Below are 13,254 nucleotides of genomic sequence, written 5' to 3'. Positions count from 1 at the left end.
ATATATATATATATATATATATATATGCAAACACACATATATATGTCATTATTATTATTATTGTAATCATATTTGTCCTTGCACTACTTTTTAAATTCTAAAATTTCGTTGGAACTTTGTGTAATGACAATAAAGGCATTCGATTATATAATTGGTGAGCTACGCTGGCTTGTTGTGATGTTTCTGTGATGAGTACATTTTCAAATGGTCAGCATATGTTGAATCCCAAGAGTTAAACTTTTCAATGATGTGTGGCATCGTACAGACGCATATTTTTTATCAACAGTCCGATCATTGGAAAAAACTAAAAACAACAAAAAAAGACCTACGTGAACACAGCCAATTACCTTCCAGCAGATGTGACCAAACAGATCCATTTGCACGTCACTATTTAGTTGGGAAGCCAAGCTTACTGTTGGTGTCCCCTTTGCAGTGCCTGTGTAGAACATCCAGCGCGGCGATGAGGAACTCGTGGGCGTCCTGCTGCTCATAACCAGCGAGGTGGCGCGCATGTGTCCAGACAAGGTGAAGCAGCCGAAAGGGAATGTGAGGTGAACGATGGCCCGAGTAGAACTGCCAGAAAGGTGGAAAGTGAAAATATACCTTTTTTTTTCAATAATCCTTATTGAGCAGACACTACTGAACTTTTAACACTAAGCTACTGTACAAATGGGAAGTAGTATATCGTATGTCTGCATGTGCATAATACCATTTTGGATGAGACCTATCCTCAATTGTTTTTTCATTAAAAAGTCATTAGGTGACCAAACCCCTCCAATTCCAACGTTAATGCAGAGCGCCAAGTAGGGAGGCAATGGGTACCAATGTGGTAAGTCTTAGGTATTGACTTGGCAAAGATCGAACAAGTGATCTATCTCACAGTCTCGGGGTGGCGCGCTCAGCCCTAAGGCCACTGATCCATCCTTAAAGGGTTGCGCTTGCACATTAGCGCAACCACATCCTAAGTGAGCCAGCTCTTTTGGGTGATTTTCTGTCTGAATTCTTAAACAGTTTAATCTTTCACAGTGATATACTTCTTAAAATATGTGAATTAGCATGTATTTGGAGTCACAGAGGTACAGTTCAATACTCAATCAGTGTCTGAGGCCCGCCCTGGGAGATAATGAGGGATGTGAGAGATTACAGCTTTGTGGCGAGAGACAAGGCAGTGGAGTGTGCGCGTTAGTATTTGAGCAGAGGAAGAGATGACTCGGATCACTATGGAGCCACTTGCCACATGTGCGACTTTATAGACAGTGCAGTGAAGTTTTATAGAAAAATACATGGAAGGGAAACAAGCATCAATTATGTAACCGGCAAAGCATGACTTGTAGATTTAAGTATTATTCATAATTTCAGAGCAAAATTTTCAATGAGTGAATGAAGTGAATAAATAATTATCTGATTTTAATGGTTTGTCCTACCTCCTGAAAGAGCTGCGACATCTCGCACACCAGACAAGAGTTGGATTGCATCTCACACTTGTGCCTGTCAGAGAGGAAGAAGTCCCGCAGAAGTGGTGTGTGTGTGAGGGCCTGCACGATGCAGTTCATGAAACAGGTGTTGCCCAGATTTATCAACCCTCGTAACCCTGCGGGGACACAACCACGGGGTGGGAGACAAAACAACGCAAAAAATTTAGTCCCGTTGGATTGATCCATCACACTGTGTTTACCATGTTAGTATGGATTTTAGGAAAGACCAACAATTCATTTGTGACAAGGAAGTGTCTTCCAGCATAGCTGTAGGAATGCTGGAGTGGAGAAGCCAAAGGTATGAATGGATTTGTTTAGAAAGCTGCAGTCTTCCAGCAGTGGCCAACGGACCAGGTGAGACACTGTGAGCACTTGGGTCAAGTCCAACCAGACTAGCATTGGGATTTAATAATAGTGTGCTAAGGACGGTTGGAGTGTGCAGATGTGGTTGAAGCTCAATAGGAATGAAAATCTTCAGAAATAAATGCAGCCCACCTATGGTACAATTCGTGGTCATTTTCCTCCGCTTTGGATTGTGTCGTAATAACTCCAGCTCTCGCTTGGAGGGCTCCCACGTTGAATATTTTTCACCTATGCCTGTCCAACACAGAATAATGATATGAGAGGTACTTTAGTGACACAATGAAAGACCAAAAGAATAGATGAAAAACATGCTAATACAGAATAAAAACATACAGAAAATAAAGTTGATCAGTCCCAAGCGAACAGAATCGTTTCATGGTTTAGAACAGTAAAAGCTTTCAAGAAGAAAGGAAAAGATACCTTGTAATTTCCATGTTTTCCTCTGTTCTTCTTTGGCAATCTGCTCCATCTCTTTGTCATATATGTAGTCTTGACATACAAAACAATATATTCTGCCGTATAATAGGTCTATAGCTGGAAGCAGGATGGGGGAAGAGAGTGAGAACAGGAGGCGGTGTGAGAGATGGCGAAATAATTACCACACAGTTACATACAACAAGCTTTACTTGGCACGGTTGGCAGTTTAATCCCGAGATGACTACCTTCACTTGGCCTACATTTCCCAGTTGGCAGAATCTTTTCCGTACCACATGAGCGTTTATGTATTATCGCGGAGTGAACCCGATAGGTAACGGCCGGAGAAACCAATCCTGAATTTACAGTCATGCGAAGCCAGCCTCTTCCATTCTTAAACACTGCAGCAAACAATACCTCTAGCTCTGTTGCCGTGGCAACCTATTTTTAGGCAACAGAAATCTCTACATTTTCTACACTGCCCACACTAGAAAATTGAGCTAATGAATGATGTAGCAATGTATGTGCGTTTGTATTGTGTAATTTTCAGATATGAAAATCTCTTGAAATCGCACAGGAAGCTTCAAATTACAGTGGTTGACATGCTATGGCTAAAGAATGGGATTATGTCACTGAACAACATTTGGATCCATGTGTTGAGAAACCAGTCGGGGCATTTTTAGCTCACAAAGTCTTCAGTTGCTGTCTGCTTAGTTGGGAGGACATTGCAGGCTTGTGATACTGCAACAGAGCCATCAACACTATTAAGGACTTTTCTCACCCCAGCCGCCACTTCTTTGGCCTGTGGCCCCATAACAGCCACTATAGGTCCCTTAAAAAAGGACTAACAGGCTCAAAGGGCCCCCACCACCCTAAAAATGCACGGAAATCTGTGAAAAATATATTTCTTACGAGTTTCATTGAAAAATAGGATTTTTCATTTATTGATTTATTTGGGAATTTTTGTTAATGCTAAATGTTATTGCAATATTGTTAGAATGCATTTTTTCTTAGGCCAGTGTCCAAACACTATCTTTTAAACATTTTTGCCTATTTATCCTGACATGATTTTACCTTATTTCTAATCTTTATTAAGCGTATACCCTGGAGTGCCATGTCATGTCAACCCAAGTCATGTTTATTTGTAAAGCCCTTAATCACAAAGAGTCCCAAAGGGCTGCACAGACAACAGATTATTGCAAACCACGGACTTTTATTACAACATCCCCTGATCTAAAACCGAAATGAGGGCAAGGAAAAAGTCACGTGTAATTTCATTGCCAACAATGATCGATCGGTGGTTATCAATGACAATAAAGACTATTCAATTCGATTTGACAGAGCCCACATTCAAAGATAAACATTTCTTTCTGTGTTGACGAACCATAGTTTTTTTGACACCAAGTTTGGTCAAATAACATACTCCACAAGTGGGACATGAACAATAACTAGCGCGTGTCCTGCCACATGTTAAGTTGACTTAAAACAATATAGTGCTGCCGTGCGCAGCAGAAATTTTGTTGTGTACTTGGCTAGCTTTTCTAAAACTTTAAAATGTCTGCCTATTGTGTTTGTTTGACCCCAAACATTCTTTATTAGAGCTTTTTTTTCCCAGACAAATCACGACTCTATTGTCTTAGAATTAGCAGATAAACACCTTTAGCCCTGGGCACAACTGGTGCCATCTAGTCCAACGCCACTGGCGATCAGCTTGTTGTTTAGGAGCATTTAGTTTTTAATGGACAGGAGTGTGAATAGTGACAAGAAAAGAGAACAGATGATGACGGTGTAGCAGTCAACGTAATCAATGCAAAAAACGAGTCACACCCTCATATTAGTCAAAGTAAAATAATTACAATAATACCAACTCCTCGCTGTATATAACTTCGACTTTGGGAACTAATGGACTGAATGTCACAGTACGTACAAATTAAAACTTCATGAGTTAATACAAATATTGGTCAAAGTCCAGCTAGCGCCTTCAAAAAATGTGGGAGCAGACAGACACACAATTTGGAGAACATTTCTGGTTTGTATAAGCTTGGCTGGGTTCCTGTTTAGAGAGCAATTTCTTTCTCCTACATTCTCAGAACAGTTTTTGACCAGTATATTTTCAGGTTTTTTTTCTTTCGGCCAAAACCGAAAACGCAGTTTTTACTATCTGCGGCCCAAAATTGGGTGCGCCCAAACTAGTAACAACACAATCACATTAGTAATTTAAATATATCCATGACTAAAAGTCAATTACTTACCTAGATTGTGCCTCTTGTTTTTGGCATGTTCGTGGATGTGTTTCTTGGTGAAACAGCCAAAAAAAACACAGTATAGGCAAGAATGAAGTCTATTCAGGTGGGCGCCACACATGTGACAAATACACGACTTTGCCTACGAAAAAAGACAAACACATTGAAGAAGAGTTCAGTGAGGTGAAAACAGAGCAGACAATGCAATAATATTAGAGTATCGCACTGTACTGGAAAAGCCTGCAACGCTAATTTGAAGTTCCAGTCTAAAAAAATTAAGTGTAATCGCAAAAAGAAAACAGGCAAGTACTGTTAGGGCAAGAAAAAAAAACTAAGTATGGTTGTAAGTTATTACCTTTTTTTCTACCACACAGTGACTCGAATTTAAGCCTTTAAAAATTAAGTAAAAAACACAAGCAGCAAATTAGCCTTTGTTCAATTATATAGAAAATCTGTCACCAGGGTACCCCCAGGACTTTCAAGAACTTTTTAAGAACAGATCCAATCAAATTTAAGACCAATCTTGCTCCTATTCTAGCATACAGACGCAGGAGGCGGGCGCCAAATCATGACGGACCTTGGCGCCGGATGCCACCCGCCCGCAATGAAAGCGACCTTAAAGCCTCACCCCATGCCGAGGGAGCAGGGAAGAAATTGCATACCCCCAAGGGGGGGACTGGACCCCCCACCTAGCCGCGGCCGAACCTGGATTAAGGTTTGGACTGAGGCGGCAGTGAGCAGGACTGCGCAGGAGTCGTGGACTGGTACAGACTGACCCAGGCTTTGAAGCAACTCCCAAGCAGCCGCCGTCAAGAGGAGGGGGCCCAAAAATTATGTATACTTGATGTAATTTCCCCTAGGTACATCAACATTTTTACATTTATTTTAGATACATTATAGCTATCAATGTGTACAGTTAAAGGAGCTGTTTGGAATTTGGAATATTTTTACTCGCGGCCGCCACCTCTGGATTGTGTAATCATCGCAACCTTTGTCAGCACATTAATGAAGGTGGGCAAGTACATGATGACAAACCCAAAGTGGATGGAAAATTAAAACAAAACTGGGTTATTGGACGGGGAAGCGAGAGCACAAAAATAACTCCATCCAAGGCATTGAATTGTAATGAATGCAACAGGGAGACACGATTGCCAGTAAACTTGCATGATTGATCTTTTTAATTAGTGAAGGTAAATAATTTAAATTTTGACATTACTTCATTTTTTACCGTCAGAATTTTCCATTTTTTGGAAGTTGGTCAAATATTTCTTTATGTGGGAGGAAACCGGAGTGCCCGGGGGAAACCTACCCAAGCACGGGGAGAAAATGCAAACTGCACATAGGAAGTTCAATCTCATGACCTCAGAACTGTACCGCACACACGCTAACCACTGCTCTGCCGTGCTGCCCACGTTTCAACATCTTTCAAAAAATAAATCCAATAAGTGAAACAAGCCAAATGACTTAGCCTCAACAAGGGTTTAAAGGTCTAGAATCAGTATAAAAGTGGCAAAAATGAGACATAAGTGCTGAATCATGTTTGCATTAAGAAAGTGCGTCAGGTAGCTGTGTCAAGTTCGTAACATGCAATCTTTTAAAGCACTTTATGAGTTCAATCATTTATTGGTCGCGTTCACCTGCTCAGCGTGATTTACTTTTTCTGATACATGCGATATGAGTCTTTAATATCAACAGTCGAGAGTCAAACACCATCCTGGGCTTTTAATGTTCTATTTGAGAATCTATTTATCAGCCAGTAGCTCAAATGCCTGGAACAGCTGTCAAACAGGAGAGGCTAATGTTTGCAATCGACTGGGCCACATCATCCATGTTCTTTGAGGCATAATTTGGCTGTGGTACAAATCAATGACCACCCCCCACAGTAAAGAGGGAAAGAACAGAAGCATTCAGGCAATTGAATGAATTAAAAGTTGGGTCTTAAAATCTATCAATTAACACATCACTTATACAAAATGTTGAAAAAGAGATTAATCTCTATATTTTCTTAAATGGATGCATATTTACAATAAGAGGCAGCTACTGAATGCGGACAATAACACAGGGGTGGGAAAATCTGGCTTAACAGCCAACACTTTCTGTGCCGCAAAGAACAGACCGGGGAGGGGAGAATACATTCAATAGAGTGCAGGGATATATGATAGCAAAACCTAAAAGTGTAATCATCTGAGACATAATTCTATTTATTAATAAAAAGGAAAAACACATACAGGACTGTCTCAGAAAATTTGAATATTGTGATAAAGTTCTTTATTTTTTGTAATGCAATTAAAAAAACAAAAATGTCATACATTCTGGATTCATTACACATCAACTGAACTATTTCAAGCCTTTTATTATTTGAATATTGCTGATTTTGGCTTACAGCTGAAAAAAACTCAAAAATCCTAACTCAAAATATTAGAATACTTCCTCAGACCAAGTAAAAAAATAATTTTATAACAGCAAAACTAAATCAAACATTTGAAAATGTCCATTGATGCACTCAGTACTTGGTTGGGAATCCTTTTGCACGGATTACTGCATCAATCCGGCGTGGCATGGAGGCAATCAGCCTGTGGCATTGCTGAGGTGTTATTGATGCCCAGGATGCTTCGATAGCGGCCTTCAGCTCATTTGCATTTGTAGGTCTGGTGTCTTTCATCTTCTTCTTAACTATACCCCACAAATTCTCGATGGGGTTCAGGTCAGGGGAATTAGCGGCCAATCAAGGACAGTGATGCCATGGTCAGTGCACCAGTTACTGGTGGTTTTGGCACTGTGGGCAGGTGCCAGATCATGCTGGAAAATGAAATCCTCATCTCCATAGAGCTTTTCAGCAGATGGAAGCATGTAGTGCTCTAAAATCTCTTGGTACACAGTTGCATTTACTCTGGACTTGATGAAACACAGTGGACCAACACCAGCAGCTGACATGGCTCCCCAAACCATTGCTGACTGTGGGAACTTCACACTGGATTTCAAGCAACTTGGATTTTGCTCCTCTCCAGCCTTTCTCCAGACTCTGGCGCCTTGACTTCCAAATGAAATGCAAAACTTGCTTTCGTCTGAAAAGAGGACTTTGGACCACTCTGCAACTGTCCAGTGCTTCTTCTCCATAGCCCAAGTCAGACGCTTCTTCCGTTGTCTTGAGTTCAGAAGTGGCTTGACCATGGGAATACGGCTATTGTAGCCCATTTCCCGGATACGTCTGTGAACTGTGGCTTTTGATACCTGGACTCCAGCTTCAGCCCACTGTCTTTGAAGCTCCCCCAAATTCTGGAAGCGGCTCTTCTTCACAATTTTGTTAAGGCTGCGGTCATCTCTCTTGGTTGTGCAGCGTTTCTGGCCACATTTTTCCCTTCCAACAGACTTTTTGTGGATATGCTTTGAAACTGCACTCTGTGAACAGCCTGCTCTTTGAGAAATTTCTTTTTGTGTCTTACCCTCCTGATGGAGGGTATCAATGATGGTCCTCTGGACAGCAGTTAGATCAGCAGTCTTCCCCATACTTGTGATTTAGTTTACTGAACCAAGCTGAGTGTTTTTAAGGCTCAGAAAACCCTCGCAAGGTGTTGAGTTAATTAGATGATTCAGGTGATTAGTTGAATAGCCTACTTGTATACTTTTTCATGATATTCTAATATTTTGAGATAGGATTTTTGAGTTTTCTTAAGCTGTAAGCCAAATTCAGCAATATTACAATAATAAAAGGCTTGAAATAGTTCAGTTGATGTGTAATGAATCCAGAATGCATGACATTTTTGTTTTTTTAATTGCATTACAGAAAATAAAGACCTTTATCACAATATTCTAATTTTCTGAGACAGTCCTGTATTTGAAGAGGAGCACTAGCAGAATGCTGCTGCAATACAGACTAATGAAGTGTGAAAACTCCACAACCACCAATAGAAGAAAGGGAGACTAAAGTAGGCAGTTAGGTTTAGATTACTGCACAGTCAAGTCAAGTCAAGTCATTTTTATTTGTATAGCCCTTAATCACAATTAGTCTCTAAGGGCTTCACAAGTTATTACATATAAGAAGATTAGGTTACTCGTATGCTATAGAGTAGAAGTGAGTTTTAAGCCTAGATTTAAACATTTCCACCGAGGTTGCAGATCGGATATCAGGGGGAAGAGCATTCCACAACACCGGTGCCCGGATGGAGAACGCTCTCGAACCAGCGGAACACTTCTTGGCTCTTGGGATCACCAGGAGACCGGCGCTCTCGGAACGAAGGCTTCGAGCCGGGACATAAGGGCAGATCAGATCTGAAAGATACGAGGGGGAAAGTCCATGTATGATTTTGTATAGTAGTAGGAGAACCTTAAAATCGCATCTTAGGCTAACAGGGAGCCAATGCAGGTTAGCCAAAATTGGGGTGATGTGATCATACTTTTTTGTCCTTGTTAAAAGCCTCGCTGCAGCATTTTGTACCAGCTGAAGACTCTTGAGTCTGGTCATCGGAAGACCGGAAAGTAGTGCATTACAGTAGTCGAGACGGGAGGTAACAAACGCATGAATTATGATTTCCGCATCCGACTGAGAAAGTATAGGACGAATTTTAGCAATGTTACGGAGATGGAAGAAAGCGGTTCTAGTAATTTTCTTCACATGTGTTTGAAAGGACAGATCAGGGTCGAAAATGACACCTAAATTTTTAAGTGAGTCACTCTGTGTGATGTGGCAATTGTCCAAGTTCACTGCGGTTTTAGAGAATAAGTCACGGGACTTAGAAGGACCAATTACTAACATTTCAGTCTTTTCAGGGTTAAGACGCAGGAAATTGAGTGACATCCACTCTTTTATCTCAGTGAGGCAGGCCTCCAAAGTTCCACAGTTTAGTGTGGTAGATTCCTCCATCGGGAGATAGAGTTGAGTGTCATCTGCGTAACAATGGAAACTGATGTTATACTTGCGAATAATATCACCTAGTGGAAGCATATAAATGCTGAAGAGAAGGGGGCCAAGCACTGAACCCTGCGGAACACCACAAGTTACACTAAATGGCTCAGATGTCAATTCGCCATATTTAACGCAGTGTGTCCTATCTGAGAGGTAAGATCTGAACCATAATAGGACGTTTCCTGAGAGACCAATCCATTTTTCCAACCGTTCTAGCAAGATAATATGGTCCACTGTGTCAAATGCAGCACTAATGTCCAGCAGCAGCAAAAGTGATGATGCGCCCGAGTCCATTGCCCGTAGGAGATCATTGGTTACCTTTATCAGAGCTGTCTCAGTAGAGTGGTTAGCCCTGAATCCTGATTGCATCGATTCAAAGAGATTGTTATCGGACATGAAATCATTCAGCTGCTGTGCCACTACTTTTTCAAGTATTTTAGAAAGAAACGGTAGGTTTGACACAGGTCTATAATTACATAAGTTTTCTGGATCTAGGTTGGGTCGTTTCAGTGTGGGTTTAATGACAGCGGACTTAAAAGCAGCTGGAACTACACCAGAGGCGAGTGATATGTTTAAAATATTTAGAACTGAAGGTGCAAGAACGCCAAAGAGACCTTTAATAAGTGAACCTGGAAGTGGGTCGAACTGGCAAGTCGTCGGTTTGGCAGTATTCACCATCTGTTTAAGATTTTCGAGTGACAGTTCACTAAAATGGGACCAAGTCCCTGGACAGCCACCATGTCGTGCATCTAGGGATTTGAGTGCTTTATTATGTGTTGAATTAATATTGTCTTTAGCAATTTCTTCCTGTATGCTCTGGATCTTCTTAGTAAAGAAGACCATTATGTCGTGAGCGGAATGGGTGGAGCTATCTGGGATAGTCTGTTGCCTTGTAAGTGATGCTACAGTGTCAAAAAGGGCCTTGGGATTGTTCTTTTGTGACGCAATCACTTTCGAAAGGTAGGCTGATTTTGCAGAGGCCAGGGCCGCTTTATACTTCAACAAACTATCACACCAGATTTGATGGAAAACTTCAAGCTTGGTAGCGCGCCATTTTCTTTCAGATTTCCTGCATTCTCGTTTAAGGGATCTAGTTTCATCATTAAACCAAGGTGTGCGTCTTTTAGGTCGTAATTTATGCCGGATGGGCGCAACTAAATCCAGGGCATTGGCCAGGGTAGCGTTAAATTCATTTAGGAGTGGTTCGATGGAGCCTATGTATGAAGGAAAGGACGCAACTGCTCCTGGAAGAATATCGGAGAGCTCAGAAACTGTGCCTGTGCTTATATTGCGTCCGGTGAATCCTTCTGTTTTTTTGGTACTACATTTAGCTAGCACCTCAAATGTAACTAAATAATGATCCGAGATAACTGTAGTACACGATAGCACCGCCATGTTTGAGGTTGAAACTCCTCGAGTCAGAACCAAGTCGAGCGTGTTTCCATCTTTATGGGTTGGCAAATCAACCAGTTGATTAAAACCAAAAGCATCAATTATAGACTGAAACGCAACAGTGAGTGAACTGAGTGGAGAGTTCATATGAATGTTAAAGTCCCCCATAATAATAATTTTGTCTGCGTAGGTTACTAGTTCAGACAGAAGTTCGGCGAATTCGTCTAAGAAAGTTGTGTATGGTCCTGGTGCGCGATAGATAGTTATTACGTCAATTGACAATAGGGGGGACCGCATCACAAGAGCCTCAAACGTTTTGTAATTATTAGAGGTACGTGGATTAAATTTAAGCGATTTTTCAGAGATTAGCGCGACACCGCCACCCTTTTTCAACGTGCGTGCTATATGGCTGCTCTCGTAATCTGGGGGAGAAGCATAATTTAGAGCTAAATACTCATCCGGGCGTAACCACGTTTCACAGAGACCAATACAGTTAAGTTTATAATCACGAATAATATTATCTACAAGTAAAGCTTTAGGAGCGAGCGATCTAACATTCAAAAGACCAAATTTTAGCTTTGAATCATTTGACTTAGCTGTAGCTTTTGTAGAGATCGTCACGAGATGCCGGTTGTGTGCGTTGGGCTTCGGTTGTCGGTTTACTCGTAGAATCGACGAAGAAATGATGGTTGGATTAGACAGATCTTCATGTCGTTGCTCCATCAACTTCACACGCTTCCCTGCACGACATCCTCGCTTCTGTTTTCTATCTTTTCGCCGTCTTCGTCTCCGATTTTTCTTCTTTTTCTTCGGTGGAGCGGGAAAGCAGGGCGAACCCGAGTCCCTTTGGAGCTCATTTGGGATGTCGTGGGTGGTATAAAAAGTGCCCGAAAAGTCGAAATTTAGACACCCACCTAGTCGGATGAGCTCCTCCCGACTGTAGGTCTTATTGGCCACGCATGTATCCAAAAAGGAAAGCAGGAGGACAGTTGTAAGTAGTAGGATAACCGGGTAACAATCAGCCGCAACGTAAACACGCGCCGCCATGTTGGAAACAGGCAAACCAGGAGAACGTGACCGTAACAAAAGATTGCACAATACATAATCATTCCAGCAATCAGACACCAACAGTCGTTATACAGTTGAATTGCCATCCTTTCTCCAAAAAAAAGTAACTTACAACAGCACACCAGCCAATAGGGATCTCACAAGCAGTTGATTTTTTGGTTTTTGCAAACTGCATTTTTCCGGACTGAGGTATAATTCCCAAATTTCACTTTAGTGAGTCAGCAAAACTCCTTATCAGTGAAGCTTCCATTAAGCTTTTAAAACAGCCCAGCTCTTGCTTTATAATATCCCGTCAATACTGTTATTGCATGGCTAGCTACTGTGCAAATTGTAACATAAATTAAATCGATAGATAGGGGCAAAAATTAATATGATTAATTAGTCATTTCAAACCCCGTCAGTTAAAACATGTGCTACATTGTGAAATTGAGGATTAGGACTGTTTAAATTCTCACACACTGTTGCTTATAAGTTTTATAGAGTAGTTATTAACTAGTGAATTAAGGCAATCGAGACACTTTTGCATAAGAGTACAAGTAACGTATCCTATTTCACAAGTAATGTGGGCTAGGTTTAAAACCATTTTGAAATGTTATTAAAAATAAGTCTCGTAAACGTCACTTGCATGTTTTCAATTACTAAAGCTTCTTAAAATAAATGTATGTTAATTAGGTTGTATTTTTAAAATAAATTAAAATCCTAATCTTTTCCATTGACTGATAAAATCCAGTTTTATTTGTAGGCCCAGTCACCCTAGCCCTAAAACAAGTGACTCAACTCGTGTAGCATGCATATTATGGGAGGTTCAACAACAATTTATAATCTCTTACTGGGACAAGACTTAGAATCTTAAGTCCCTGCAACTAAAAAGAAGTTTCTGATATTGAAAAGCCAATCAAGCAGGGGCACTATTAACATGGGATTGGCCTATGAGGCTCCCTTTGGCTGGCAACAAGTCTAGGGTGTCTCCATTCTGTTGCTAGAAGTCAGCCAAGATATGATCCAGCACACCTTTGACACTTTTGAAGATAAACAGTTAGACAATGAATAAACAAATGACTTGTTCGGTAAATTTGGGAGCAAAAATAATTCATTAGTACGCTGTGAGGCAATTCATCCCAAAAAAAATCTCATTCTAACAACTAATCTTCTGATTTTAAGTATTTTAGGAAGACAGAGATTCGTTTCAATGCCAAAGTTGCCAGGTTTCAACAACATACAATAGTTTATTGTCCAGTCAAAGGGAGATTGATTGCCTCTTGGGTTTTTTTGTCATGGCAGGGCCCTCTATAGTGATTGACAGGTCATTAGCCAGATGGTGGAAAAAGAAAAGAGCTGCATGCGTTCCGGGAGTGTACAAACTTTTCAGGGAGCGGGCCAGACTTGGTTAGCTGAA

At 40.9% G+C, this 13,254-nt stretch overlaps 1 protein-coding gene across 4 annotated transcripts in view; it reads right to left on the bottom strand.

Annotated features, from left to right (window-relative positions):
* The window catches only part of LOC148374962 (ubiquitin carboxyl-terminal hydrolase 22-like), a 41,627-nt gene that overhangs the window by 16,397 nt on the left and 11,976 nt on the right, over positions 1-13,254 (bottom strand). For all 4 annotated transcript variants that reach the window (XM_088342995.1, XM_088343002.1, XM_088343008.1 and 1 more), the window contains 5 exons: positions 4,505-4,637; positions 2,259-2,372; positions 1,971-2,072; positions 1,425-1,591; positions 414-573 (listed from right to left, as the gene is read on the bottom strand). In XM_088342995.1, coding sequence (XP_088199121.1) covers positions 414-573; positions 1,425-1,591; positions 1,971-2,072; positions 2,259-2,372; positions 4,505-4,637 — 676 coding nt within the window. The remainder of the gene's footprint in view (positions 1-413; positions 574-1,424; positions 1,592-1,970; positions 2,073-2,258; positions 2,373-4,504; positions 4,638-13,254) is intronic.

This window comes from Urocampus carinirostris, chromosome 1 (assembly GCF_059441175.1).
Source record: "Urocampus carinirostris isolate Australia breed hairy pipefish chromosome 1, RoL_Ucar_1.0, whole genome shotgun sequence".
Classification (NCBI taxonomy): domain Eukaryota; kingdom Metazoa; phylum Chordata; class Actinopteri; order Syngnathiformes; family Syngnathidae; genus Urocampus; species Urocampus carinirostris.
The sequence above is the reverse complement of the archived record's forward strand: the minus strand, read 5'-3'. Positions and strand labels throughout refer to the sequence as shown.